A 27,956-nucleotide genomic window follows, 5' to 3' on the forward strand; every position below is an offset into this window, starting at 1 on the left:
GTTAGCCTCAGTTTCCTCATCTGTAAAATGGGCTGGAGAAGGAAATGGCAAACCACTCCCATGTCTTTGCCAAGAGATCTCCACAAGGGGTCATGAAGAGTTGGACATGAATGAAAGACAATAACGAAGGGGCTGACCTGGAAGACCCTCTACTATCCGATCAAGTGCCAGACGTTGGCGCTTTGCTACATGTGCTGGACATTGGGGATACAAAGGTAAAAACTGCCCCAGTCAGAGAAGGAAATCACGAATTCACATATAAGTAAATACAAAGTATATACTTAATAAAACAGCTACAGTGGCGGTGGGGAAACGCCTCATATACTCCTAGAGCACAGCCCCTGCCCTGTCCTCAAGGATTTTTATATTCTAGAGGTGATAGGACAGAGGGGGATGGAGCCAGTGATTTCATTAGTGTGCGAGTCCTCCCAGCATGGAAACTCCCTCCACTGATGCTGGGCCAACTGATTCTCAAGAACCTCAACGGCTAGGACTTTAAGTGACTCGCCCAAGGTCACACATCCAGTAGGTGACAATCAGGTGAACCTTCCTAACTTCCTTCCTTCCTAACTGTCCACTACTCCAAGACAGGACATGTACACAGACCTATGGTATAGTATTATACACGATAATACAGAATAGTGTGATGGGAGAAGGAAATCTGGAGGAAAATATGAGGAGTAGAGCACGGGAAGGGTCAGGACTGTCTAGGGAGAGGCAGACGTTCCTCTAGGGTTCTGAGATCCAGTCTTTTGTTTCTCACAATCCTCCCCAACCTTGCTTCTCCTCTCTGCCCCGCCCCCAGGCGAAGTCCCACCTTAATCGAAGCCCCCGCCCCCAGACTAGGCCCCGCCTCCTACCCGTCCTTCTTGGCGCTGCAGTTGCTGCTGGAGGATGTGGTGCGGCTGCGCTCATCGCGGCGGACGGAGGAGAGGCGTTCCGGGGATGGGCAGCGCCGCCCGCTGTGGCTGGCCACGGAGAGAGCGGAGCTAGCTGCTGGGGGCTCGCCTCTTCCCCCTCTCCTTTGCTCTTCCCTCGCTCCCCGTCCCCTCCCCGCCATAGGCTCCCAGATCTAGAATCAGGCCATCTAGCCCAAAGCCCTAGTTGTAGAGACGAGGAAATGGAGGCCTGAAAAGCTAAGTGACTTGAACAAGGTCACACAGGGCTGGGATCCCTGTAATCTGCCCTCCTTTTTCCTTGTCTTTCCGCACACTCTCGGAGTCCTAGAGCCAGCATCTCTGAGTCTCCATTCTTACCTTCTCCCCGAGGTCGCTTCCTTCTTGGGAGAGGAGGGGGACGTGGCGTAGCCTCCAGGGCGTCGAGGGGTCGTCACGCCATTCACTGAGGGTCGTGAGGGGAAGCCCTTCAGGAGCTGGCACACTGGGGAGAGGAAGAAAGGGAGGTCATTGGGTCAGAGAGTGTTTGAGCTGGATGGCACCTTTAGAGCTAGCTCACTTGTGGGTCAACCCTCTGATTTGACAGATGGGGAGCCTGAGGCCCTAGAACCTAAGCGGCTTGTCTGAATTGACTGAACTATTGTTAGGTGGTAGAGAAGAGATCTGATCAAGTCTTCTCACTCCAAATCCCACTGTGCCTAGATGTCTCCTCAGTTAAGCTTAGTCTGCTCCATTGACCCTACTACTTCAGCAGCACTGCCCCCAACCCCATGCCCACCCCATCCCCCCAGTCCTATTCTATCCTGCTTTTGATTTTGGTCCTAACATTTCAAAATGCTTTAAGATTTAAATTTGGAAAGTGTAAGATCTTCAGAGTTTAAGAATGGATAATTTCAAGATTGCATAGTTCTAAGACACAAACTCTAAATTAGGAGAGAAATAAGGTGTAATGAAAATTTGGAGTTCAGGAAACCTGAACTCAGACACTTAACAAGGCAAGTTACTCCAAAACAATCTCATCACTTCCCTGAGCCTCAGTTTCCCCTTCTATAAAATACAACCATAATATTTGCATTCCCTATCTTACATAGATTTTGTTTAGAAAAGTGCCTTAAATTGAAATTATTGGTAAGATTCTATGGCTAAGAATGAATATGAGGTATTCAAAGAAACATGGGAAGATTTGTATGAACTGATGCAAATTTCACAAATAGAATCAGCGAAACAATGTGACTACACCAATGTAAAGAGAAAGAACAATTTAAACACCTGAATTCTGTTTAGTCGACAATTTCCATACCTTTAAACTAGCTGTGCCCCACAGCTGAAACTTCTCCCTTTTCACCTTCACCTTTTAGAATTCATGGCTTCCTTCTGGGCATGAACACCACTTATGCCAAAGACCTTTCCTGGTGTATTCCTCCCCTTCTCCTCTCCCAAAACTGCAAAGGGGAGGGAAGGGTTGCCTGCCTTACTAAGATTACTGTGTATTTACTGTGTATGTATCTTGGAAATACCTCCATACATACATGTCTTCTTGATAGAATGTAAGTTTCTCAAGGGTAGGGGCTGTTTCCCATCTATCTTTGCATTCCTAGCTTCTAGGCAGAGGAGTCACTTTAAAATGGTGAGTGATTGATTCTAATGTCCAAGCTTAATGCCAGAGAATTGAGAAAGTGTACCTCCCTCCCTAGCAGAGATGGAGAGACCATAGCAAGCATAGTGTATTGTGGGGATAGGGGAGATGCTGGACTTGGCATCAGGAAGACCTGGATTTAAATTCTATTTCAAGTACTTCCTGGCTGTGTAATCTCTTTAATCCTGGCCAAATATCTTTAACGTCTCAGATCTATCATCTGCAAAATGGCACTACTGTTGGTGGTAAGGACCAGATAAGAATAAGATATACCCAGTGTTTTGTGAACCTTAGAGAAAGACTCCTTTATCAATGTGAACTATTTTGATATAATACTGCATATATCAGGGCTTCAACAACAGGAAGATCAGAATTCAAGTTCTACCTTAACAAGGAGAGACTGTGTGACCCTGACACTTAGCCTCGAGATTCTCCCAGCCTTAGTGCTCAATATAAATTAGGTACTTAATAAATGCTTAATGACTGACTTACTGCCAACTTAAGCCATAAATTGCAGAGCAGATGCAATTTTTGAGCGGTGTTCCTCAATGGGAAACAGACCAAGGAAATAATAGATCAGGTCCTAAGGGGGGTGGGGGCTGAATATGCTCCCGGACTAGGTTCATGCATTGACTTTGCTGAATCATTTCTTTTAAAATCCTGGAGACAAGGAAAAGATGAATTGAGAGGGGCAGGGTGTGTTCACAAATGAAGGCGATGCACGCTGCCTGGCACGTAACAGAGCTCACTAAATGCTTACTGACTTGATCTGACATGTCAAGACAGAAGGGATAGTTTAAAATACTTGTTAACCACTCCTACTAAGATCCGGAAAGTCAGAGGTTTCTCTGGGCTCTCCAAGTCTCGGGGGTCAGTGTTTAGCTCTGGAGTTCTCAGGAGTTAAGTTCCCAGCACTGTGGTGCCCGGGGATCCTAAAGTCGAAGGCTTCGGTGTTCAGCGTCCCGGGCCCGCGTACCTGTGGCAGCGGGGCCCAAACGCAGTGGGGCCCGCCCTTTGGGGGTACCGCGGGCGCGGATCGCCGTCCCCTGCTCCTCGCACGCGCGGAGCCGGCGCAGGGCGTCAGCCAGCGCCGCCTTCAGCACGGCCAGCTCGTCCTCCTGCAGCTGCAACCGCTGCTCCAGCGCCGACACGCGGTCGTCCACCTCCATGCCGCTCCCCGACAGACTGTCATCTAACGGACGGAAGGCAAGGTGGAGAAGAGGGCACCCCAGGCCAAACCGGACAGCGGTGTTCCTGCCCAGCTCCCTTCGCCTCCTACATAACTAGGGGGGATCACATGCGCTGGAGGCTTCATGGGACCTGGTCTTAGAGCCGGAGGGCACCTCGGCAGTCACCTGATCCAACCCCATCCCTTCACAGAATAGAAAGCTGAAAGCCAGGACGGTTAAGTGGCTTGTTCCAGGTCATACACATAGTAAATTGCAGAGGCGGGATTGGAACCCAGGTCCTCTGACTTCAAACTCTTCAGTCTAAAGACTTAGGACCGTGAAGGAAATGGGGTCGGAGAAGGGAGTGGAAAGGAGACTTGGAATTATTTCCCATTCCTCCAGCCTCTGTTGTCCATTTCGAGGACACGACCAAATTGGGTCCCTCACTTGGCCTCAGTTTCCCCCTTTGGGAAATGAGAAGCCTGTTTGAAGCAGGTTGTATCCAAGGGACCTTCCAGCACTGACACTGTAAGCTTTAAGATAACTAGAGCCCCCGATTCTATGTTCTTTCGACCCCTCCCTCCAAAACACACAAATGCTCCACCCCAGAGCCAGTTGCAGGGACTGGATTAAGGTAGTGCGGCGGCGACCCCTAGCGGCACACGCAGGGAGTGCTGGCAGAGCGGCGCCAACTGGGAATCCTTACAGCGAGGTGCAGCCCACTCCCCGGTTCTCAGAATCACTTTTCCCTCCCCCAGGCTATGTCTTGTTCACCCTGTCCCATTCTGAACCCCACCCATCTCATCAGTCACCTCTCCCAGGCCTTCCCGGAGGGAGAAAGGCTGAGGACTCTCTCCCATTTTCCCTATCTCCCAGGTATCGGGAGTGCCTGCTCCCACTTCTCTGGATTGGTGGGTGAATAAGGGGGGGCACCTGCCATCCTGAGGTCCGCTAGCTCCTCCCGCTAGGTCCGGGCTCCGCAGTGCCTCCAGCCCCGCCCCCTCCCGCTGCCCGCTGCCCAATCCCCTGCCCGAACTTCCCTGCCACCCCGCCCCCACTCCCCTCCCTTGGTCCGAAGCCAGCAGCCTGCAGCGGTCAGACGAGATGGGGGCAAGAGGGTCTCTTTAGGCGGGAGGTGGAAAGGAAAAAGGGGGCGGACCCATATACGGTCCGCCATCCTATTATCTCTAATCTTCCCAGGTTGCATCTTCCCAAGATTCTGGCTGTATGAGAAGCGGAAAGCAGGGGAGGGGCGTGGGGTCTGTATGGTCCGCACCTCGCCCCATCAGGAGAAGGGAGCCAGACACCCCAGCCCTCCAGCTCATCAGCAGGCCCGCCCCCTAGCCAGTTCAAGCCATCACACCCCACCCCACCCCTTAAGCTCTCAGGAGGAGTACCTGGCATGCACTGCTACTCTGAGGATTCCCCCAGTGCTTGGGAAGGGAGGGGAGGTGTTATATGGGGAGGAGAAGCCCCACTACTGGAGATCCTTCCCTCCCTTCCCTTCTCTCCGTTTCTCTTGTTCCTCAAGAGGGCCCCGCCCCAGAGATAGTTGAATCTGTAGGCATGGAGAGGAGATGTCGCATGCCACCCATGGTCCAGAGCCCCAGGGTGGAGGGAGCATCCTCTCGAGTCTGAGCACTCTCTTTACAGGAATCTTGGCAGCCCCCCTCCACACCGTTCTCTCCCTGGCACCTCTCACTCCCCTAGCTCCAGGCAGCCCCAGCTAAAGTCCTTTCCCCACCTCCCCCTGCTGGCTTTCTTCCCCATCCCCTTTGTCTGTCTGCTTCCTCCCATACTGGTCACCCTCATCCTTCCTAATTTCTCTTAGGCCTCTATCTCTGCCCCCTTCTCTATCTCCCTCAGTGTCCTCAATCCACCAAGACTCCACTTCCCTATAGCAGTTTGTCCCTTTCACTCTGTCTCTTGCCTAGAGGACCCACATTCCCTTGGCTGCCTCAGTTTCCTCTAGGCCTATCTAGCCCCACATTCCTCATTGCTGGAGTCCTTCTGTTCTCCTGCCCCCTCTTTCTGCCCTTCCCAGGTTTCTCACCCCACTGCTGCAGTATCAAGTCCTAGTCCTCAATCTCCTCCTACCCTCCATCTCTCATTTGTGCCTCAGCCAGCTGCTCCAGTACCCCTAGATCCCCCTTCTCCATAAGTCTCTGGTTCTCCCCTCCACCTCCATCCCCCAGGTTTTTGTCTCTCAGTCTGCAGCCCGTCAACCTCAGGTCACCCCCACCACTCCATCTTCCTCCTTTTCTCTCCTCCACCCATTCCCTCATCCCTCCTGTCCCCAGTTTTCCATTACTCTTCAATCGTCTCTCAGGTTCCTCAGCCATGCCTCCCTAGATGTTCATCTCACCTTTTCTTTCCCCTTCTTTTATGTCCCTCAGGCTCCCATTAGATCCCTTGGTCCCCACCACTCCCCCATGGTCCAGTCTCTTTCCCATAGCTCTCAGTCCCCACCTTCCTTTTCCCCCCACCCCTCCTCTACCACCATGTTCCCTCAGGTAAAGAGGGAGTGGAGTTAGAGCTTTACCTCCCTTGGTTCCTCATGCCCCTGGCCCTCTGCCCCATTCCCCTAACATTTTTCAATTCTACCCTGCCCTTCTTATCACCCACTACTCCTATTGCCTCAGTTTCCTCAGTTTCTTTTCCCCCAGTTCTCAACCCCATAACCTCCAAGCCATCCTTTGCCCTTATCTTCCCAGGTCCCTGGTCTCCCTATACTCTCCAAACCCTCTATTGCCTCAGTTTCCTCAGTCATGTGCTCTCGTCCTTCCAGTGTCCCCTATCTTTGCCTCCTCCTGTTCCCTGCATCCCCTTCCTTCCTCCTCACTTCTTCTCCCTCTGGATTCTCTCAACTCTCAGCCCTTTCTCCTCCACGCCCCTCCCCCCCCCACTCAGGGCTTGGACTTCCTCCTGTCTTCCCCAGATTTCTCCCTCCTTGGCCTCAGTTTGTCTCCAAGCTACCACCACCACCACCTTTGTGTCCTTGCAGGTGGGGAAGGGTGGAAGGAGAGAAAGGATGTAGCAACTACGACCCTGCCCCTCCCCCATCGTCCTCAACCCCCTCAACTTCCAGTAACCCCCTCCCCTTTTTTGCCTCAGTTTATCCGCGGGTTCCCCACCACCACTATGCCTGTCCGCCTGTGGCAAGAAGCGATAGGGAAGGAGGGGAGGATGAGGCGGAGCTTTGCTCTCTCTTTCATTTCTGTCAGCTGCCTCGAACACAAACACCCTCTTTATTGCCTCAGTTTCCCCCGGGAGCACTTCCCCCCGGTTCTGTGAGCGGGAGGGTGGCAATGAGGGGGCAAAGAAGGAATGAGTTGGGACCCCGAGTCGGGGACTGACCGTGGCAGAAGCGAAGCAGAGAGGAGGTGTCGTACAGGCCGGGGGGGCAGGCCGGGCCCGGCTCCCGCTCTCGCTCAGACATCGCTGCGATCCCAGCCCGGGCCCGGCCTCCCGTCGCCATGGTAACCAGATCCCCCCCCCCCCCTTCCCGGTATCCTTTTCCACCCCCTCCTCCCGAAAGTACAGACGACGGCGGGCGACGGAGACCGGATCGGCGCCCCACACTACCTCAGACCCGGGGCTCTCCCCACCTCAGCCTCCTGATTGGCTGCCCTTCGGCCAATGGGGCTTCAGCAGAGCCAAGGATGCTAAGAGCTCGGGGCTACCCGGATCCCCAACACCTTCCCCCTCCCCCACTTCAGGGAACCCCGCCCCCGCAGCCCTCACTGCTTGTCATACTCAGCTCCAATCCCAACATCTTAGCCCCGCCCCAGGACCCACCCCACGTTCTAGGCTCCTGCCTTATCCCCACAGCTGCCTCCAGAAGACTCCTTACATTCGGCTCTCCTAGGTCCAAACCCCTTCCCAGACTCCTTAGCCCCGAATCAGAACTCTCCTCCTGGTCCATGCTCCTTGGTTCACAGTCTGATCTCCTTCGTCCTCCTGCATGCTCCCTTGCCTCGCCATAGGACTTCCTCAACATTCCACGGGGAAATTGAGGCTTAGAAGAGCTAAGTGACTTCTAACAAAGCCATTACCTAAGTCCTTTTGGTTATAACAGGTTGCCTTTCAGAACCTCAGAACCTTCCAATCACAAGAACTTGAGACTTTGGAATTTATCATCTCTGGGCCTCCAAATCTTAGAACCTCAGAACCTTAAGGAACAGAACTGTACAGTCTCAAAACTACAAAAACCCAGAACCCCCAAACTTTGGAATCTCTTGGCTCAAAGCCTTTATAACCATAGAATCTCAGACCTTTATTTAGCACCCCTTCCCTTAATTTGAACTTGCTCTCATAGCTGTCCTCAGAAGACTTCTCCTACTCCCAGGTTCTGAGATACCATTGTGGACCTGCACTCCTAAAATCCTAATTCTTAAGTCTCCAATGATGAGCTTTCCCTAAAGCCAGAAGTAGATACAAGAAGTTCATAGCAAAGAAATCTTCTTAGAGGAACAGTAAGATACACAGAATACATGGCCACTCTAACCAGAGTTAGCCAGAATTAATTCTCCCTTGAGTCCACAGTGGGCTCTCTTCTCTGCTGCCAGGGTTTGAGCTCCTTGCAATTGTTTCTTGCCCCTGGAATTATTGCATCTCTGTGTCTGATCTTATCTGGAGGTTGTGCTTCTCTTTTCCTTGCTTAATGAGATTACCTCCTACCAGTAGCTTCAATACTAACAGAGGCTTCACATACTGTTCCCCACCCCACCTCCCAAGAGGAGGCATTCTTTTCCCCAGGCAGAGTTCTTTCTCAAATGTTGATTGCCACTAGGGTGAGTGACTATTTAATGGTCTTTGTTGGTGTGGCCAAGCTCCACCTGATCAATGAATGGGCTTCTCTTCCAAGACTCCTTCCCATTTCACAAAAGGATGAAAGGCTGTATTCGAATCTTAGAACCTCAGCACTTTAGAATCTCTCTGAACTTCAACATCTTAGACTTTCAGAACTATACAGTGTCAGAATCTGACCATGATGCAGCAGAAAGTGAGCTGTCTTGGGAGTCAAAGGACCTGGGTTCAACTTCCTGTTGTTGTTAAGTCATTTTTCATTCATGTCTGACTGTCCATGACCCCTCTCGGGATTTTCTTGGCAGAGATACTGGAGGGGTTTGCCATTTCTTCCTCCAGCTCATTTTACAGATGAGGAAACTGAGGCAAATAGAGTGAAATGACTTGCCCAAGGCTACACAGCTAGTAAGTGTCTGATGTCAAATTTGAACTCAGGTCTTCCTGACTTCAGGCCTGGTGCTCTATCCACTGTGCCACCTAGCTGACCTACCCTGTCACTAAATAACTGTGTGACCCTGGGCAACAACAGTCCAATCCAATTATTCAACCAACAGTTTCCTCATGGATAAAATGAATCAATGAATAAAATGAAGATAAATTCTAAGGTTCCTTCTAGCTCTTGATCTATGATCCTTGGAATTTCACAGCTATAATAACTCAGAAGCATAAAAACTTCAAAATCTTAAAACATGTGATCCTTAGAACCTCAAAACCTCAAGGTTCTGAGACCCAAGTCCAGCCTCAGAGGATAAGAACCTTAGCACCTTTCAACCACTGTACGTTTGACCAATATCCAAGAATGTGCAAAGAGTTGGTGTTAGAGGTTGTGGTGCCTCACAGTAGATCTCCGAACTTCTAGATCTTAGGACTTCTGAGGAAATGAAACTGTGGAGCTAGAAAAGATTTTGGGCCACTAGTCCAAGGGAAAGCTGGAGCTCAGAAAAATCAGATCACTGCAACAGAGAGAGCTTAGATCTCTTCATTCTCATTTGGAGAGTCTTTCTGGTCCTGAGAGCTGAAACCTGGGCTTTGAGGTATGCCCTTGGGAGGAGGAAGAAGAGTCAAACTGCTTACACACACACACACACACACACACACACACACACACACACACCACACCACACCACACCACACCACACCACACCACACCAGTTAGGGAAAAGAACCCAGGAAGTCAGCTTTGTCCCTCCCTCCACCTGGTCCAATATAAGAACAGTATTCTCTCCTCTAATCTCTACCTTGGGAATTCAGGAAGATAGAGAGCTGGGATGGAGGGGATGGAGGGGATGTCCACAGGGAACTGACCCAGATCTTTGCTCGCTTCTCCCTCTCTCCAGAGGCCCAGTGCTGAGAAAAAAGGGTTGACTCCGGAACCGACAATATTTGCTCCCTGGCTTCAAGGGAGTCACTATGACAACCAAAGGATTTGGACTCCAGACTGTGGAGGGAGATAGGCAGAGACTGGGAAGGGGGAAAATATATGTGTCTATATATATGTGTGTATACACACACACATTTCTCTCTCTCCATATATACATATATATTATATATAGTCATTCACATATAGTATATATATATAAATGTAACATTTTTCATTATAATATATACACACATTAACATATGTGCAGACATATAGATACAGAAATATGTGTATATGTGTAGAGATACATACAAGTCAGAAAAGCAGAGAGAGAAAAAGCTACAGACAGAAAACATGTAAAGGAGAGAGAGAGTCAGACAGACCAAGACAGAGAGCCAGGGTCAGACCCCCAAGACTCCCTCCGACAGGCCCAGCCTTCCTGATCCTCAGGCTTCTACCCAAGGGAGGAGAGTTAGCATTAGCAGGAGTAGTTTGTCTCCCATCTGCGTGGATGACAATATAAGCCTAGATGAGGTGAGGGTGTACAGGGAGCTGGGCAGTGAAGACCAATAGGGGAGTGTTGGCTGCCCTGTCTGGTTTTGTATCTGATCTCTAGCTCCCCTGCCACTGGGTCTCTCTTCATTTTCTTGTCTCTTTATGTGTCATGCCTCTGTGTCCCACCTCCCCTCCCCCAATCCCACCCCATCAGCAGTGCCCTCTCTCTCCCCTGGAGACCTCATTTCCCTGCCTCATCGACCTTACCATCTGCCTAGGCTCCAGGGCCCTGCCTTTTCCCCCAGGATCTGTTTCCTGTCCCTGCTGTCTTCTCAGCCCCAGGCCACAGTCCCCTGACTAGTCTGGCAGTCCTTGGGGGGTGGGGTCATTTAGGAGAGGCCCTCAAACCCCAAGCCAGGAGAAAGAAAGAAAGTGAGATACTGTGTCTGGGATACAGACAGACACATAGCAGAAAACAAAATATACTCACAGAAACTCAGAGAGAATGGACACAGAGATTGAGGGGGAGAGACAGAGAAAGGAGAAGAAAGATGTCTCCAGTCTCCTCTCCTCTCCCTACTGTGTGTTTGTCCTTCGTTGCCAGAGAAGACCATGCCATCAGAGAAATGATGACATGACCTGCACTTGACTTTGTTCTGAGTGAGGGAGGGCTGTGCAGGGCACCAGCCTCTCTTCTCCTCCAGAGCCATCTGAATCCAGTGACCTGATATTCATCAGGATGACTGGAGATGACCCAGGATGAGGCAATTGAGGTTGAATGACTTGTCTAAGGTCACACAGCTAGTGAGTGTCAAGTGCCTGTCCCTATTGGATCCGAAAAGGAGGATGGAGTAGGAGAAGGAGAACTTGGGGGGGGGGGGGGCTCAAACACCTGAGTCCTGTATTTAGGGGTCAACTCATCCCAATTCCCATCTCCTGAGGAGACTGTTTATTCCATCCCATCCTGGGTTTCTTCAGTGCTTTGAGATTTCAGAGAAGAGTTGGGGGGCAAGGTTCAGAAGGAGATCACATTGACCAGTCTTCTCCTTCCTACTCCACCCCAATACCACAGCCAGGGGATACCAAGGACAGACATTATATTTTTCACAATGTCTTTCTCTTTTAGTTTTCTCACTGTTTCTGGGGCTCAGTTTCCTTCTCTATGAAACGGGAAAATGGGTTTCTGATGAGTGGGTGTGGGTGTTTATGAATACTCAAGACATTGATGAATATGTATGAGCTCTTTTGCAAATGAAAGGAGGTTTTTGTTCTGCTCCCCGAGTCTTAGAAACACAGGTGGGATACAAGGACATAGAAGAACATGTCAATGGAATCAAAGAGAGACAGAGGTCCAGACAGACAACTTACAGGGTATCCCAAAATCAATTTAATTTTAAGTTTATTAAAGACTTTTTGTGACATCTTATAGTTATATCTATTGATGCTTGTGCAATTTTCCATAAAATTAAAAAAAAGATCATTGGGACTTGGAAGCACCATGGTGTAGTGGACAGATTGCTGTACTTGGAGTCTAGAAAATTTGGGTTTGAATATGACTGTGTGACCCTGGGTAAGTCACTTCAGTTTTCTGGGTCTCAGTTGAACTTAATGACCTTTAAGATTCTTTCCAGATCTAAATAGATGATACCATGATCTTTCCTATTACAGCAAAGCAAAGAAAAACAAGGGGAGAAATTGAGACCCAGAGAAACAGAACGGACAGATACTGAGACACAGAAGGAGGAAGGGCCAGAGAGGAGAAAAAGAAACCCCTGCGTGTTTCTTCTGCTCCATTTTCTTTTCATCTGTGGGAGACACAGGATGACTGAGAGACTGGCAGAGGCAAAAACAGACGGGCCAGTTGGAGGTTAAGGTCCTTTCCAGCTTCTAAATCCTAAGATTCTAAGAGACAGGAATGAGAGGGCGTGCACACACACACACACACACACACACACACACACACACACACACAGAAGCATAGGCAGGATGAGAGAGAGCCTTGGATAGGTATAGGAGGGTTGAGCCTGTGACGGACTCCATGTGTGATAATAAGTGTTTGCACACACCCTGGGGCGGAGCTCAGAACCCAGAGCCTGGAGAAGAGAGTGAGAGGAAGAAGGACAAAGCAGCAGCCACAGGTGAGAGAACAGGTAAAGGAAAAACCCAGACCTTTTGCTCCCTCTCCTCTCTCTCTCTCTCTCTCTCTCTCTCTCTCTCTCTCTCTCTCTCTCTCTCTCTCTCTCTCTCTCTCTCATAGAAACTTGGGACTGACTTCATATCTTTTCTCTCCCCTTATCAACATTTCTTTCAACCTTTTCCTCTGTCTCTCTCTCTCCCCCACCCTCTTTCATCTCTCTCTCTCTCTCTCTCTCTCTCTCTCTCTCTCTCTCTCTCTCTCTCCTCTCTGTCCATCTCTGTGTCTCTCTTTCTGTCTCTTTCTCTCTGTCTTTCATAGGACCTTAGAGCTGACCTCACATCTTTTCTCTCCCCCTACTAATATTTCTTTCTATCTCTTCCTCTGTCTTTCTCTGTGTCTCAGTGTCTCCTTCCCAACACAGGTGATGGAGATTTGGAGGTAGGTGGGGAAATGTAGGTGGGGTGGAGGCAGAGGAGAACAGTTGGGACAAAGAAAATAGAGCCACCTTTTCTCCCTCGTTCAGATGCCTCAGACACCTGGGTTCCTCTGTCCCTACCCCAATCCCTCTCTAGTTTCCAAAAGTTTCAAGATCTGAGGTGTTGTCAAGAAGGAAGGTAGTGGATGGATCCCCTCCTGAGAAAGGTGGGGAATGGAAAGTACGTTGAGATATGTGGCAAAATAGAGACTAGGCCAACAGTTCTTGGAGGGAATGGGAGGTGGGGTGGGGGGTGGCAAACAGTCCATTCCTTCATTCTCAGTCTGGTATGGGGAAGCATTGGAAATGATTTAGAAGTTATCTAGTTGTTCAGTCATTTCAGTCGGGTCCTACTCTCCATGATCCCATTTGGAGTTTTCTTGGCAAAGATACTGGAGTGGTTTGTCATTTTCTTCTCCAGCTCATATCACAGATGAGGAAACTGAGGCAAACTTGCCCAGGGTCACACAGCTGGTAAGTGTCTGAAGCCAGATTTGAACTCAGGAAGATGAGTCTTGAAGACTGGCACTCTACCTGGCTGCCTTATAACTTAGAAGTTAGGGGAGATCAGAAGCCATCAACTAAATCCTCTATTTCTGCCATGGATCTCAAAGTGCTTTCTGGAAAACACAGAAACAGCTTGATCTAATGGGTTGAAATCCTCTTTCTTTTTTTTCATTTTCTCTGTACAATGGGCATTGTAATAATATTTTCCATCCCCCACTTTCCTCGGGAGGGGTTCCATCCACTACTTTCCTTCTTGACAACACCTCAGATCTCAAAACTTTTGGAAGCTAGAGAGGGATTGGGGTAGGGACAGAGGAACCCAGGTGTCTGAGGCATCTGAATGAAGGAGAAAATGTGGCTCTATTTGCTTTGTCCCAATTGTTCTCACAGAGTAGTTAGGAATAGGGACTGGATCCATGATTTTCATTGGTATAGAGAGCTACTAGGTGACGAAATTCCCTCTGCCAAAACAGGTTAGCTCTTCCCTTCAATTTAATAGTCACTAGATTGTGTAGACTAAGGTACCAAGATGCCCTAAGATGAGGTGACCTTTCAGGGTCACAGAGCCAAGATGTGTCAGAGAGCTTCCTGGCTCCAAGGTCATCTGTGTCTCATGCTACCTTGCCTCCCACAAGATTGTTAAAAGAAGCTCCGAGGCACTCCTGGAACCGTGGGCTCTGAAGGCCAGATTCCTTCCTGTGATGTTGACATCTCCACTTGTCCTGATTCTCTTGCTGTCCCATCCAGTCCTGTGGAAAGCACAAGTAAGGTGGCCATAAGGGCTTAGAAATCCTCCTGGGGGTGGAGGGGGCTGAGGGATAAGAAAACACACCCAGGACCACTAATGGTGGGTTTACAGATGCCCTCCTCATTCCCAAGTAATTGTCACATGATCAAGTTTTCCAGGTTTTAAGACACCCCTCAGTTTAGATGGCTACTCTAGACCACCTCCTTTCCCTTTCTCACATCAGCCTGCAAATCCTGTCCCCTGACCCCTTGCTGATACCTTACAAATCTGGGATAAGTACAAGATCTTCTATAGGAGAAGGGTGGGGAACATTTCAGGATATAGAGGATGGGGCAGATGGGATGGGTTCTGATGGCTTTCCAAGAGGGTTTTAAACCTCACAACCAATTGTGGTAGAAATTCCAAGATCCCTTCCTCTTCTCCTGTGCACCTGGGGGTCTGGGGAGGAGGGTTCTTTCTCCACAGGCCAAGTTTCCAAGGAGTACAGCAGATGAGGCCTACCGTCGGTGGCTGCAGTACCAGGCTCAGTGCCAGGAGGCTCTAGCTGCTGCTGAACCATTGGCAGGTGAGCTGGGGCTCCTGAGGGATGGAATAAGTGGGCTGGTCTGAATCTCAGAAAGAATCTGGGGGGAAGGATCAAATGCATGCAGGCCACTATTCAGGCTGATGGAGATGCCTTTACAAGACCCCAAGTGTCTCAACTGTGGGTGCTGGGGGATGGCTGTGGATGTATTCAGGCAGACTGAAATGTATGTGTTGGAGGAGGAGGATAGGAAGGGATTGGTGGAATGACCAGTCTGTCCAGACCTAGGGGAAAGCATCAAGGATGGGCATTCCATGGTATGGAGAGTTCACGGATATGATGGGTCATGCTTGAGCTAATGAAGGGAGGAGGAGGTTAAAGCAGCCATTAGAGTCTATGGGAAGGATAGGGGAAGAATTCACCTCCTTCACAAATCCATATTCTCTTCCTCTCTCCTCCCCACCCTCCTTGGGGAAGCCTGGGAGATGGAACTGGGAGTGAACATCTTTGCCTCCTTTGCTTCCTCCTCCCCCAGGCCTTGCCTGCAATGGAACCTTCGACATGTATGCCTGCTGGCCCCACTCACCCCCTAACACCACAGCCAGTGCCCCCTGCCCCTGGTACCTGCCCTGGCACCAGGAAGGTGAGGATTCCCTCCTTTGGAGAGTAGCAAAGAGGCCCATCTCTTGAGGCTTTGAGTCTGAGGCTGCCTCAGTTTCCCTTTTTCTACCTGTTTTGGGGTTTCTCTGTGTCTCTCCTTTCTCCTCTCTGTGGGAGACTCGCTATCTCCATGTCTTGGTGTTTCTCTGGTTCTGTGGTTCTTTGACTCTCTCGGTGTTATCTGAGTCTCTTTGGTTTCCTAGATTCAAGTCTTTGTCTCCCCATGGGACCTTGGGAAAGTCATCCCCCCGGCATGGGTTTCAGCTTTCCCCTCACCCTGTGTAAAAAGAGGAATTGAGTTAGATGTTCTCCATGTGCCTCTTATTCCGTGTTCTAATGAATTGTATGCTCAGGGACCCCCAGGTCTGACACACTCATACTGAGCTCCTCTTTCTCTGGGAACATCTCTGTATTTCTGTCTAGAATGGCACGAGACAAGGACCTGGGCTTGAAGTCAGGAAGACCTGGGTTCGAATATTGCCTCAAACTATGTGACCCTGATCAAGTCACTGAACCTTTCTAGGCCTTAGTTTCCTCATCTGTAAAATGAAGAGATCTCTTCCAGCTTGAAATCTGTGACCCTGTGAGCTCTCTTAGTACCTACAGGTGCCTCTCTGGGTCTCTGCCCCACCTCACCTTCCACCCTGACATCACACCCCTCCTCCAGCCCGGTCTCTGTCTTCCACGTTCTCTATAGTGACCACCGGCTCTGTGCTGCGTCTCTGTGGGGCTGACGGGCAGTGGGGATCCTGGAGGGACCATTCCCAATGTGTGTCTCCAGAGACAGAGCAGGTCTTCCAGGTGAGATTATTACCCTTTCCTCAGGGAGACTCTGGAAAAATCTCGATGTCTCATGGGAAAGTGTGCTATTGATCTCAGGGCTGTGTGCTGAGCTCTGAGGGTCTTCTTTCCTCCAGAGTCAAAGGCTCATCCTGGAGAAGCTGCAACTGATGTATACAGTGGGGTACTCACTCTCCCTGGTTGCCCTGTTGCTGGCTCTGATTATACTCAGCTCCTTTAGGTAACTGGTCCCAGAGGAGAGACAAGACCCTGTCCTCAGAGGGCCCCCAGTCTAAAGAGAGACTCAGCTTTGCTCTTTAGGAGACTCTGGATGGGTGGGGGGAAATATGTGAGGGTGGAGGACAGACATGTTTTCAAGCACAAGGGCCTTTAGATGGATGATGGATCAGACTGGTTGTTTGGCTCTAGAAGAGAGGACTTCTAGGCTCCATGTCAGGAAGAGCTGTCCAAAAGTGGAATGAACTGTCTTGGAAGGTGGTGGAGTCCCCTCTGTATAGACATCTTCAAGCAAAGATAGGATGACCATTTGTTGGGCAAGGATGGAAGGTCAGCCCAGGGCAGGCTTCCTTAGGGAGAACTGGAAAGGAAATATATGGAGTATGTGTTGGGGTGGGGGGGAAGAAGGGGAGAGCTGGTCGCTATGGGGCAAGGTCAATAGATTCTGTCCTGACCCTCACCCTCTAGGAAGCTTCGATGCACCCGAAACTATGTCCACATGAATCTGTTCATCTCCTTTGTCTTCCGGGCAGCTGCTATCCTCACTAGGGATAAGCTGCTGCCCACCTTGGGCCTTCACATTGGAGACTCATCTCAGGTACTCCCTGATCAAGTGATCTCTGGATCTTTCCTTCCTTTCCCCTTTCAGTGTGGGCACAGAACCTGCAGTTCTAATATGCTGACTCTCTATGTTCTCCATTCTAAGTGGCTTTCCAGCAGTGACAGTCTATGTTTTATGCTCTATAATCACTGGACTCCACCATCTTCCTCTCATCCCTCTTGACTCACACCCACTCTCTATCTGACTTCCCATACTCTCACCTCTTTTCCTCCCCCTGGACCAGGTCTAGAAGAGGGGGACTTTGTCTGGGGAGAACATCTGCTTGATGGGGTGGGTTGGGGTAAGAAGAAATGGTTGGCTCTTGGGAGAGAGAGACTACCCTGGGAGGTTTACCTCTATGTGCTTCTGATTTTCTCATGCACCCCCAGACCCTTGGCACTTGCCGAGTGGCCCAGATTCTGACCCAGTACTGTGTGAGTGCTAACCACACATGGCTGCTGGTGGAAGGTGTATACTTGTACAGCCTGCTGGCGCTGATGGCCTTCTCAGAAGATAGTCACTTCAAGTGCTACCTGTTTCTCGGCTGGGGTGAGTCTCACAGTGCCTGGCCCTCAGTGCTCCCCATTTGACAATACCACAAAGTCCTGGGCTAGTGCCCATAGAGAAAATAAAGAGGTGGACTAGATTACCTCCTACCTCTGAGATCAACGAGAATTTATTTAGCTCTGACTGTGGGCCAGTACCTGTGCTGTCTTGGGGGGGCTGGGAGGGTGGGGCTGGGGGGTGGGGATGCAAAGGCAAAAAGCAGTGCCTGCCTTCAAGGAGAATATATTCACATGGGAGAGATGACGTGTAAAGATTTAGTTCACACAAGATTTAGACAGAAAGAGCGGATGAAGGGCATCTGAACAAAGGGAAAGCATTTCCCTTTGGAAATGCTGGTTTTTAGGAATTTTACATTTCCTGGCCTTAAAAAGCTTCAGACACACAGACAGCCCCCATCTCTGGACAGGCAGAAGGGAGTATCTCCCTGTCTTGTGACCTCTGTGCACATGGCTGGTTTCACAGGGGGCCCCGCGCTCTTTGTCATCCCGTGGGTAATCTCTCGACACCTCCACGAGAACACTCAGTGAGTGAAAGTGGACACCAGGAGGTGGAGCCAGTATGGAACGTGGGCGTGACTTGCGGGGAGGAAGGGATGGACTGACATAGTGGGCGGGGCTGGGTGGAATATGGGGCGTGACCTGCACAGAGGCGGGGCCAGGGTAGAACAGGAGGAGTAGGACCATGGAGAGTTCCTCTTACAGGTGCTGGGAACGGAATGAGATCAAGGCAATCTGGTGGATTATCCGCGTGCCCATTCTCGCCACCATCTTGGTAGGATTCCTTATTCCCTGCCCCATAGACTAGTTCTTGGTTTTACTCAAGGAAGACGCCTGTTGCAGCAGCTTCCGCACCTCTTTAGTTGATGCTCTGTTTCAGCCTTGCTTGGGGTGTTCTAGGCTCCTTTCGCAGGCCTCTCCCTCTGTCAGAGGCTAGCCTCATTTCCCACCCCAACCAGGAAGCCCTCTTTGACCATTTTCTCCTCTTCTGAGCCCCCTACTCCTGATTCTGTGGGTGCCCTCCCCCTACCAGGCTCTGAGAGTAGGAGTACCCAATGCTCCATGGGGCTCTCCAAGACCCCAATCCCCCAGACTTAGCCTCAATCCTATCCTAGTGGGGTAGGGGGGAGTGTGAGGGAGAGGCTCGATAAATAGGACAGATGGATGAAAATGAATTATAACATTCCCAGATTCTATGATGTTCAGATTCTAGGTCTAATCTTCCAGAGTTGTAAAGTTCTAACATTCTGTGTTCCTGAATTACAACTGTCCCTGGTCTAAGGTTCTAACAGTCTTTGAGTTTGGAACCCTCCTGCTCCTTAGCTTCTTACTCCAACAGTTTTGCCCTTTCCCCCAGCATGACCCTTCCCTACATTTTGTCACTCCCTTTTTCAGGTTAATTTCCTTATCTTCATTCGAATTCTGGGCATTCTGCTGGCCAAGCTGAGGGCCCACCAGATGCGCTGCCAGGATTACAGGTTCAGGTGTGTGTGCGGAAATAAGAGTCACTGGGGTCAGGGAGGATTCACACGGGGGGACGGGTAGAAGGGCCCTGGGGCTTCATATTTCCTGTCCCCCCAGGCTGGCCAGGTCCACACTGACCCTTGTCCCCCTCCTGGGCATACATGAGGTAGTGTTTGCACCTGTGATAGAAGAGCAAGCAGAAGGCAGCCTTCGCTACACCAAACTGTCCTTTGAGATCTTCCTCAGCTCCTTCCAGGTAGGGTGCTGGGACAGGATCTGTTTCAACGCCATTCCAAATCTGCCACCTGCCACCCTTGCCTCTTCACCTCAGAGCTTTTATATAGCAGCCCAGCCTGGCTCGAAAACTGATTTGAGAAGTCTTCCCAGATTAGATCCCACCCCTAATGCTCCAAATGCAAAAACTTTCACCTCTGATTATATATTTGAAATTTAAAACTGTTGTCTAATACCGGCTCCCCCCTCCCCCCCCATTTATATTTGGGAAAGCTTAGGCCCTGAAAGGGAAAGGGATGCATCTAATAGCAAGTCTTTTGACTCTCACACTTGCATGTCAACCAAGAGTAGATAACATAACTCACATTGCTGGGTTCACCAAGGCTCACAAAAAGGGAGGGAAGGCAAACATTACCAGGTTTCTTAGGAGGAGAGAACATCAGATTTGGAGCCTTATCAAGACTGAAGTCTTGGCCCTTTCTTTAGGAGAGGGCTCTGTATTCCCATAAAGCCCTTGTACTCATTCAATGTCTTCTCTTCAGGGACTCTTTGTCAGCATCCTATACTGTTTCACCAACAAAGAGGTATGAAGCCCCCACATCCACTATGATCTTCCCCTAAGGGGGGCAGTTGATCATGGTCACGTCTTACCTTTACCTCTTGGCCCCCGAAGGTCCAAGCTGAGATCCGAAAACAATGGCAGCGATGTCGGCTGGTCCAAAGTCTTTTGGATGAGCAACGTCTGTCCCGGGACCGCCGCTCTTCTAGCCGTGCGGCTGCCCCCTGCCTCTCCATATGCAGCAGGGCGCTGGATGGGGAGGGAGGGGAGGCCAGCCCAGCCTCTGAGAGCTCCTGCTAGGAAAGGCTCTGACCATCGATGCAGGTGTGTTTAGCAAAGATGTAATAACCGCCATACACGTTTCCAGCCCCAATTTAAGTTTTATGGAGCTCTTTCCGTGGCACAGCCTTGTGCTGGGGAAGGTGGCACAAGGCTGATTATTCCTTTTACAGAGGGAAGAGGTGAGGCTCCAGAAGCCTCCATGACTTGTTTAGGGGCATGCAAGTAGGAAGGGACAGAATTATGAACTCAGATAAGGAGGAGCAGGGGTCTGTACTGAGGAGCCCCAAATGGAAGAACAGAATTATAGGATCTGAGAGCTGCAAGGGTCATTTAATCCAACCTGCCCCTGGGCTAGGGGTCCCTCTGTGGCATCCAGCCTCCTGACAGGAAGCTCACTACCACACTATCTCCCCTCTCCCACCCTGGCAGTCCATTCCATCCATAAGACAGCTCATCATTAGGAATTATTCTCCCAGTCAGAAGACCAATTCAAAGGCCACTTCTGCCACTGACCTTCTTTGTGAGTTCAGGAAATTCTCCCCATTCTCTGGGCCTCAGTTTACCCATGTATGATATTTGAGTATCAAGTCAAAATTGAAATTCCTGCCCTCTGGGACCAAGAAGAATGAGTCCTTCATACAGCAGAAGACAGAGACTGTCATAAAATCACAGTTTCAGAGCTGAAAAGGACCTCGAGTCATGTGCTCCAACTTGTACTTGGAAAAAAGAACAACCTCCTTGTGTAACCTGGACAAGTAGCCACCCAGACTGAGTTTGGGGACCTCCAGTGAGGGGGAATTTACTATGCCCCAAGACAGGCCCTTCCAGTTCAGGATGACCCATCACTGGGACATTTTTCCCCCCTGGTTATCAAATTTGCCTCTTTTCAACTCCCCCCTACAGCTCATGGTCCTGTCCTCTGGGACCAACCATGGGCAGGGTGGACCGCTCTTCCATACATCCACTCTGTCTTCAAACACTTGAAGAGAGCCATCATATCCTCCCAAATTTTCTCTTCTCCAGAGTAAAAGAGCCCCCAGCCTCTCATCTGGTGGCCCTTCACCACAGTCATTTCCTTCCTTTGGACCCTATCAGAGTCTTTCAGAAATTGTCCCCAGAACTGAATCCCCCTAGACAGGGCCTAGTCAGTGACAGGACAGCAAGAACACTGTCTCTTGGATCCTGGAAATCAACGTGTCCAAGACCCTAGTAGCTTTGGGAGCTGCTGTCTTGCCCTGTTGAATTCCATTGGGCTTTGCATCTCCTGAAGGCCCTGGATGTTCTTCAGATACATTGTTAACCCTCAGCTCTCCCACTCAATATATTTCAAGGCTTGATATCTATCCCTATTTCATTTTAATAGATTCACCTCAACGTCAAAGAATCACAGGTCTAGAGGTAGAAAAAATTTTAGGGCTGTCTAGTCCCAACTGACATATTTTGCAGATGAGGCCCCAGGGGGTTAAATAACATGCCCAAGGTTACTTGGGTGGGATTTGGATGAAGGTCCTGACTCCAGACCTGTAATCCTTTATGTGTTATATTAGCCTGTCAAGATCTTTTTGGAATCTCATGCTGTCCCTTGTTGTGATAGCTACCTCTTCCAGCTTTGTGTCATCGGAGTCTGATAAAGATATCACATGTGTCCTTATTAAAGTCGCTGACAAAGACTTTCAGCAGTACAGATCCCCATGACACTCTACTGGAGACCTCCTTGTGAAATAACATTGAATTATCAATGACAACTTTTGGAAATCCTCCCACTGGCTGTAACATCATCTTGCCCATGTCTCTCCATCCCTCCCACAAGAATCAAGGGAACGCTTTGATGAGATTTGGGCCAACTATCTCCTGCAGTTCTCTGATGTATTAGCTAACACTGTCAAAAATGTAAATAAATTAGTTTTGTGTGAACGGTCCTCACTGAAGTCATGTGGGTACTCTGTGTTTCCTGCTGCTTCTCCTCTACGCTCACTGACTGTGCCGCTAGTAAGAATTCATTTCAGAGTCTCTCCCAGGAATTGACATCGGCCTCTAGCTGGCACGATGTTTGACCTTCTCGACTTCCTTCTCCCACTCTCCACCCTTTCTAAGATCCCTGATGGTGACTCCATAATCATACCCAAGGATGTAACTCATCTGGGTCACTGTGGAATCATGCAGATTAGGTAGCGGCCCTGTTCCTTTCTCCTGACTCAAGTGATCAAGTCAGCCCCTTACTGGCCATTTTTACCTTTCTCAGACTGAAAATCATTCTCCTTGGTAAAGAGAAGCAAAATGAACATGGCACAGTCCCATCATCCACAGGCCTCTGCCTTCACTGGTCCCTTGCTCTTGACCCACCACTCCAACTCCTTCACTAATCCCAGCATTGCTGGTCTGAGACATCTAACTTGTACATCCACAGCTTGGTCTTCTGGAGGCCTCCTAAAAATCTAAGGTAGCTGCTAAGTTGTCTGTACATCTATACCACATACCCTTTTTCTCCTCACTGAAAGAATATTCAGAATTTCACTGTGTTTCCTTTCCTTCCTCAGCTATTTCCCCAAAAGAACTTTAGTGCATGGGTTCCTATACCACTCTGAAATCTCTGAAATCCAGTTTCTTAATTTCTAAGATGCATTTAGACTATTCTCAGTTCTCCTTTTCTCCATTACAAACCTTAGGAAGGAGCAGTCACTGCTTCCCCCCACCCCACAACTAGCTCCTCTACTGGAGAAAATCAGATCTAGAATAGAATTTCCTTTGTTATTTCTGAAATTATTGTTAAGATAAAAGCAAGAATGACTTCACAAGTATAAGTGATTTACTGCTTGCCTTCTCAACACGTGGGTGAGGGATGAGAGGGAATTTGGAAGTCAAATTAAAAAAAAGTTAAAAACAAAATCCACCAAAAAGGCAAGAGATCAGCAGAAAATGAGCACCAGCAGAGGTCTGGAGGGGCTAGACCTCCCAATCACTGCTCTATCGTGCCTTCCTCTCCCCTCACAAATAATCATAAGATCTACAGTTTGAATCTTCTTTTATTTCTACGGGTCCAAAGGATTCTTTCCCTCCTTGGGAAGGAATACTTGCAATATGACACAAGATTTTTCAAATCTGTACTGACATGATGTGAAGATCAGAGAGAGATCCTTGAGAGTGTAAAGCTTTGTGACTTTAGGATGGGGATGAGACTCTGGGTCTTAAGCCTGTAACAGTTACAGAGAAAGGGGAGCTCCTTGGGATCTAGTGTTGGGCAGAGTCAAACCTAATGTTTCCTTAAACAAAGTCAAGGAGGGCATGCTTATTACCTTTGTGATCCAAAGCAAATCAAGGCTGCTCTTTTGGAATCAGTTTCTTTATACAAAAAAGGGGTTGAATGAGATGGTCTATAAAGTCCCTTTAAGGTCTAAGGGCCTGTAATTCTACATCTTCTTATTCTTAGGGCCCCCACAGCATTCCCCCAACTTCTCCTCCTCCTGTTTGCAGGGGTCTCGATTCCCTTACCCACCACTGCACCCCCACTTCCATGTCTTTATAATATAGTCTGTACTCATTGGGATGTAAACAGTAAGAGTGGGAAGGAGAAGGGTCCCTGTGCTGGAAGAGGAGCTCTCTGGGGTGAGAGCCAGGTCACTGGGAAGCTATGTCCAGCAGGGCTGGGATGGGAGACCCAATGGATGAGGATTTAGGGAGTGGGAGTTTACTTCTTTCTGGCTGGTGAAAGTAACATACATAAGTCAACAATAAAAAACAACTTGTTCTTTTTGGGGAGAGGGAATGAAAAAGTCTGCCTTAAAGTTCAGACCCAGGAGCACCAGGTATAACTCAGGAGAAGAAACTTTCAGCTGGGAATAGGAGAACTCAGCCTGTGCTGCCTCTGACGGTTCCAAGGTGTGGGACCCGACCTCCCTGGGATACTTTCCTTACTGACAGAACTGAGGGAGGTGGAACACTCGGGGGATCCAGGCTTGTTTGGCTCCACATTTTGGAGGCCAAACTGGTACCTCAAGGCCCAAGACCTCATTAACTACTAATGGCAGTACCTTCAATAGGCTGCTTCATACTGAGCTGGTGGTTGGTCCTACCTGTGGCAACTCACAACCTAACAGTAGCAATGTCAGGTGTATGTGTGTTGGGGGCAAGGAGGAGAACCAGACTAGGTAGCAGGTCTGCTTCACCTGAACTGCTGACAAATCACCTCTCTGCCCCAATCCCAGGGGCCTGGCCTCCCTTTTCTGTTTTCTAACCCCATCCCTGTCTTATCTACTGCTCTTATCCCAACTCCACCCCACGCCCACGCACACACTCTGTTGGCACCTGTTTGCTCAGCCCAACCTGGGCCACAAGAACCAGACTGGGGAAGAAAAAACAGGAAGGTTTTAATCACAAAAGGAAAAGCTAGTGGAGTCCTTAGCCTCACTGGGGTGCTTAGGCTCCACTACTTGCCAGCAATGAGTGGGTTCCTGAGAACCACGATGACTGAATCCCCCCTCAGGAACATCTTGGAAATGTAACGATCTTTGTTCACTGGTTTGGACTTTTTCTTGCCTTTGCCGCTTTTGGGCACCTCTGTCCACATCTCCTTCACATTCTCCAAGACCATGTTGCAGTGCCTAGGACCAGGAGGGGCAGGGGATGAGCACAAGAACCAGCTGAGCCTACCCTGACGCCCTCCCTTCTGCCATGCCCCCTGCCCCCAGTCAGGACCCTCCACAATGGCCACCAGGGAGAGCCAGCCCCCACCTGTCAAAGGCCTTCACTCGGCCCAGAAGCTTTTTGTTGTTGCGACAGTTGATGAGGACCTGGGTGTTGTTTTTCACTGACTGAGTGAGCACTGACAGGGGCCCGGTGTTGAACTCCTCCTCTTCGCGCTTCTGCAGCTCCTCAGGGGTCATCTCACTCTTGGGCTTGTTTAGGAGACTCCTGGGGGCAATGCACAGACACAGACACATTGGCACTCCCCCAAAGCCCTGGGCACGAGCTCAGGCCCACTGATAACTCCCTACCTAGGACTTGGGCTTCTCCAGATAACCGAACTCTTTGTCCTTGGAGCCTCATCTCACCCTCACCGAAGCCCTTAAGGCTCCCATTTTACCAAGGTCCCTGAACTGCCTTAACCATACCCTCTACCCCAATCTGCTCTGTACATGACCTGTATGGCAAAGTTCACTATGTGGCCTGGCCAGGGACAGAGAGCCTCCATAACCTTCTGCCCTGCAAAGCAAAACTCCCCTTTCATCTGCTGGTGGTGGTGGGGCAGCTCCTCTGCCACCTGGATCACTTTCTACCTGGCAAGCTATTCTCCATTCATGCTCTACTCATGCAGACCTCCCCAGCTAGGGCCCCACTTGGGTCCACTCAAAACTGTGGCTGGTTCAGTGGGTGTTACCCACAGGGAAGGCTCCCCATCCCATCCCATCCCATCCCATCCCATTTCAGACTCAAAGAAACCTAAGGCTGGAAGATACTGAGAGAAAGGGACCTTAGTCCAAATACTAACCAAGCATGAATACCTTTTACAACAGCATTGGAGAAGGGACCATCTAGCTTTTGTTCAAATAATTCCAGTGACAGGGAACTCGTTACCTCATGCAAATAGAAGAACCTTCCCCTAAAAAGTACCATTCTAGACCACCAGATCTCCAGAGAACAAACCTTAGGGAATCTAGATCTCCCTCTCAGCTTTGGAACTCCCATGAGAGGGGCTGTGTTATCCCAGATGCTTTGTGTAAAATCACATAGCTCACTATGTCTGCGTTGGCCATGTTACCATCTGCTCTTCTGCCCCACGTCTCACCCCCAAATAATAATTAAATCCATTTTCATACTATTACTCCCCAGGCCTTGTCAGTTCACTTCCCCAAGGCTCCATTCACCATCCCAGGAACTCCCCATACTCCTATGCACACTGCCTACCTCTATTAGAACATAAGCTCATTGAGGGCAGGAATTGTCTTGTTTTATAATCTTTAAGCTTGTTCTACTAAGTAAGCACTTAGTAAAGCAAATGATCATGGGAAAAAAAGTAGCTTAGGAGACCACACAGCTGTGGCAAACAGAGTAAGGGTCTAAGGCCAAGGGCCCTGATGCCAAACAGAGTGCCTCACTCTGTTTTAAACTGCCTTTGGAGAAGGCCAGTATTTTTACAGGAAGATGGCTGTAGGGTACCATAGGTGGAAAGCACAAGGACTATGTCTGTTTAGGAAAATAGACAGACCAGTCTGGCTGGACTATATACACAAGGTATGCGGAAAAATATTTCTCCCAAGACTCCTTCAGGTTAGCTGTCAGTGACTCTGGAAACAGGAAGGAATTTTCTCAGGCTGCTCAGAAGAAACTGGATGAAGGGATGTTTAAGCTAGAGAAGAAAAGGCTTTGTTAGGAAAAGGATGACTGTCCTAGGTCAGTGAAAGACTAAGACTCACTGTACTTGACTCCAGAGGAAGCAGATGTTGGGCTGACAGAGGTGAAAGCTTACTGGTTTCTGAGGGTCAACAATGGGAGAGGTTCAATAGCCGCCTGGCAGACACTGGCTGGAGGGGTTCCACCATCCCTGCTCCAGCTCCTTTTACAGGTGAGGAAACTGAGGCAAACAGGGTGAAGTGACTTGCCTAGTGCCTGGGGCCCAATTTTGACTCAAATCTTCCTGACTTTAGGCCCTGCTCTCTACCTGCCCTGCTGCCTAGCTGTTGGCATTAAATCAATGTTCCCTAAATTCACAGCAGGGCAGGACGTGAATCCAGGATCCAGGGCACACGCAGGGAGACACACAGATGCCCGCAGCCCACCCCCTTCCTCCCATTGGCCCCTCGAGCGGCTCGACTGGTCCGTCCCTTTCCCCCATTGGCCGCCAGCGCCCCTCTCCGGCTCGGCCCCTCTTCCCATTGGCCGCGCTGACGCCTTCCCAGCCCGCCCCTTGGCCCCATTGGCCGCGCGCGCCGCCTTCGGCTCCACGTGCTCGGCGCGCGCCTCGCTCCCACCAGTTGTATCCCACTACGTGCCGCTCGCGCGCTGCCTGCTCACCGGCCGCACGCGCCCCGCGCGTTCTAATCGCCAACGTCGCCCAGGCGATTCCCCCCAAGTAGGGGCGTTAGCTCGCCCGCCCTCAGCCCCGACTCCGCCCCCTCGTGGCCCCGGCCGCGCCCCCTTCCCGGATGGCATCCCCGTGTTCGGTCGAGGGGCGGATTGCCGCTCACATGGTAGCGGTGGCCCTTCGCTCCTTTGTAGTCCTGCCTTCCTCGCGCTGCGGCTGCCTCTGCGCTCTGGCTCCGCTGTCTCTGCCGCCCCGAATACCTTCCGGTTCCGGTGTAAAGGAGCGCAGCGAGGCGAAGCGAGAGGAGAGAGGCACTTCCGGTTCCGGGCTGAGAGACGGTTGTGTAACGGAAGATGCTAAGGAAGGAGCGCTCGGCGCATGCGCGATGAGTCCGGAAAGACTCGCGAGGGAAAGGTTGGCGCAGGCGCGTTGTCATAGCGACCCGGGATCCCGTCTCTAGTTCAGGGGGCGGAGTCCTCGGTGCCCACGTCCCAGGGAGGGCTCCCGAGGACGCGTTTCAGCTCCAGCTTAGGGGTTAGGGGAAGAGCAAGCCTTCTGCTCCCGCCCTCCCCGTGGTGGCCGTGAGGTAGCGCCCGACCCGGGTTCTAATTCCGCCCCTGCCACCTTCCGCCTCCCGCGTGACCGCGGGCCCTCCCCGGGCCTCAGTTTACCCTTGTGAAGCCGCAGCTAGTAAGCGCCTGAGGCTGGCCTGGAACTCGGATCTTGACTCCGGGCCCAGGGCTCTGTACGTGGTGGTGCCCCCTCATCGCTTTGCCTTGGGCTGGGGATAGGCAGTGGACCGG

General features: G+C 50.3%; 3 protein-coding genes across 3 annotated transcripts; 1 reads left to right on the plus strand and 2 right to left on the minus strand.

Moving 5' to 3' along the window:
- Nucleotides 1–856: 856 nt before the first annotated feature.
- LOC140516946 (echinoderm microtubule-associated protein-like 1) lies at nt 857–7,179 on the minus strand. The gene is made up of 4 exons (XM_072627783.1): nt 7,059–7,179; nt 3,509–3,724; nt 1,257–1,380; nt 857–968 (listed from the first exon to the last, which is right to left on the minus strand). Exons 1-4 carry the CDS (start codon nt 7,177–7,179, stop codon nt 857–859), a joined length of 573 nt encoding a protein of 190 aa, XP_072483884.1.
- Nucleotides 7,180–14,034: 6,855 nt separating this feature from the next.
- On the plus strand, nt 14,035–22,048 carry GIPR (gastric inhibitory polypeptide receptor). The gene is made up of 13 exons (XM_072627772.1): nt 14,035–14,248; nt 14,698–14,797; nt 15,291–15,398; nt 16,113–16,216; nt 16,333–16,436; nt 16,901–17,030; nt 17,423–17,582; nt 18,063–18,123; nt 18,302–18,371; nt 18,992–19,080; nt 19,178–19,316; nt 19,837–19,878; nt 19,968–22,048. The coding sequence occupies exons 1-13, from the start codon at nt 14,186–14,188 to the stop codon at nt 20,151–20,153; spliced, it is 1,356 nt and encodes a 451-aa protein (XP_072483873.1). The 5' UTR covers nt 14,035–14,185; the 3' UTR covers nt 20,154–22,048.
- Nucleotides 22,049–24,482: 2,434 nt separating this feature from the next.
- On the minus strand, nt 24,483–27,562 carry SNRPD2 (small nuclear ribonucleoprotein D2 polypeptide). Its single transcript, XM_072627771.1, has 3 exons — nt 27,317–27,562; nt 24,864–25,043; nt 24,483–24,733 (listed from the first exon to the last, which is right to left on the minus strand). Coding segments are annotated over exons 1-3 (357 nt in total). The 5' UTR covers nt 27,319–27,562; the 3' UTR covers nt 24,483–24,558.
- Nucleotides 27,563–27,956: the final 394 nt, after the last annotated feature.

The sequence above is a fragment of the Notamacropus eugenii genome (genome assembly GCF_028372415.1).
Source record: "Notamacropus eugenii isolate mMacEug1 chromosome 5 unlocalized genomic scaffold, mMacEug1.pri_v2 SUPER_5_unloc_4, whole genome shotgun sequence".
NCBI lineage: Eukaryota > Metazoa > Chordata > Mammalia > Diprotodontia > Macropodidae > Notamacropus > Notamacropus eugenii.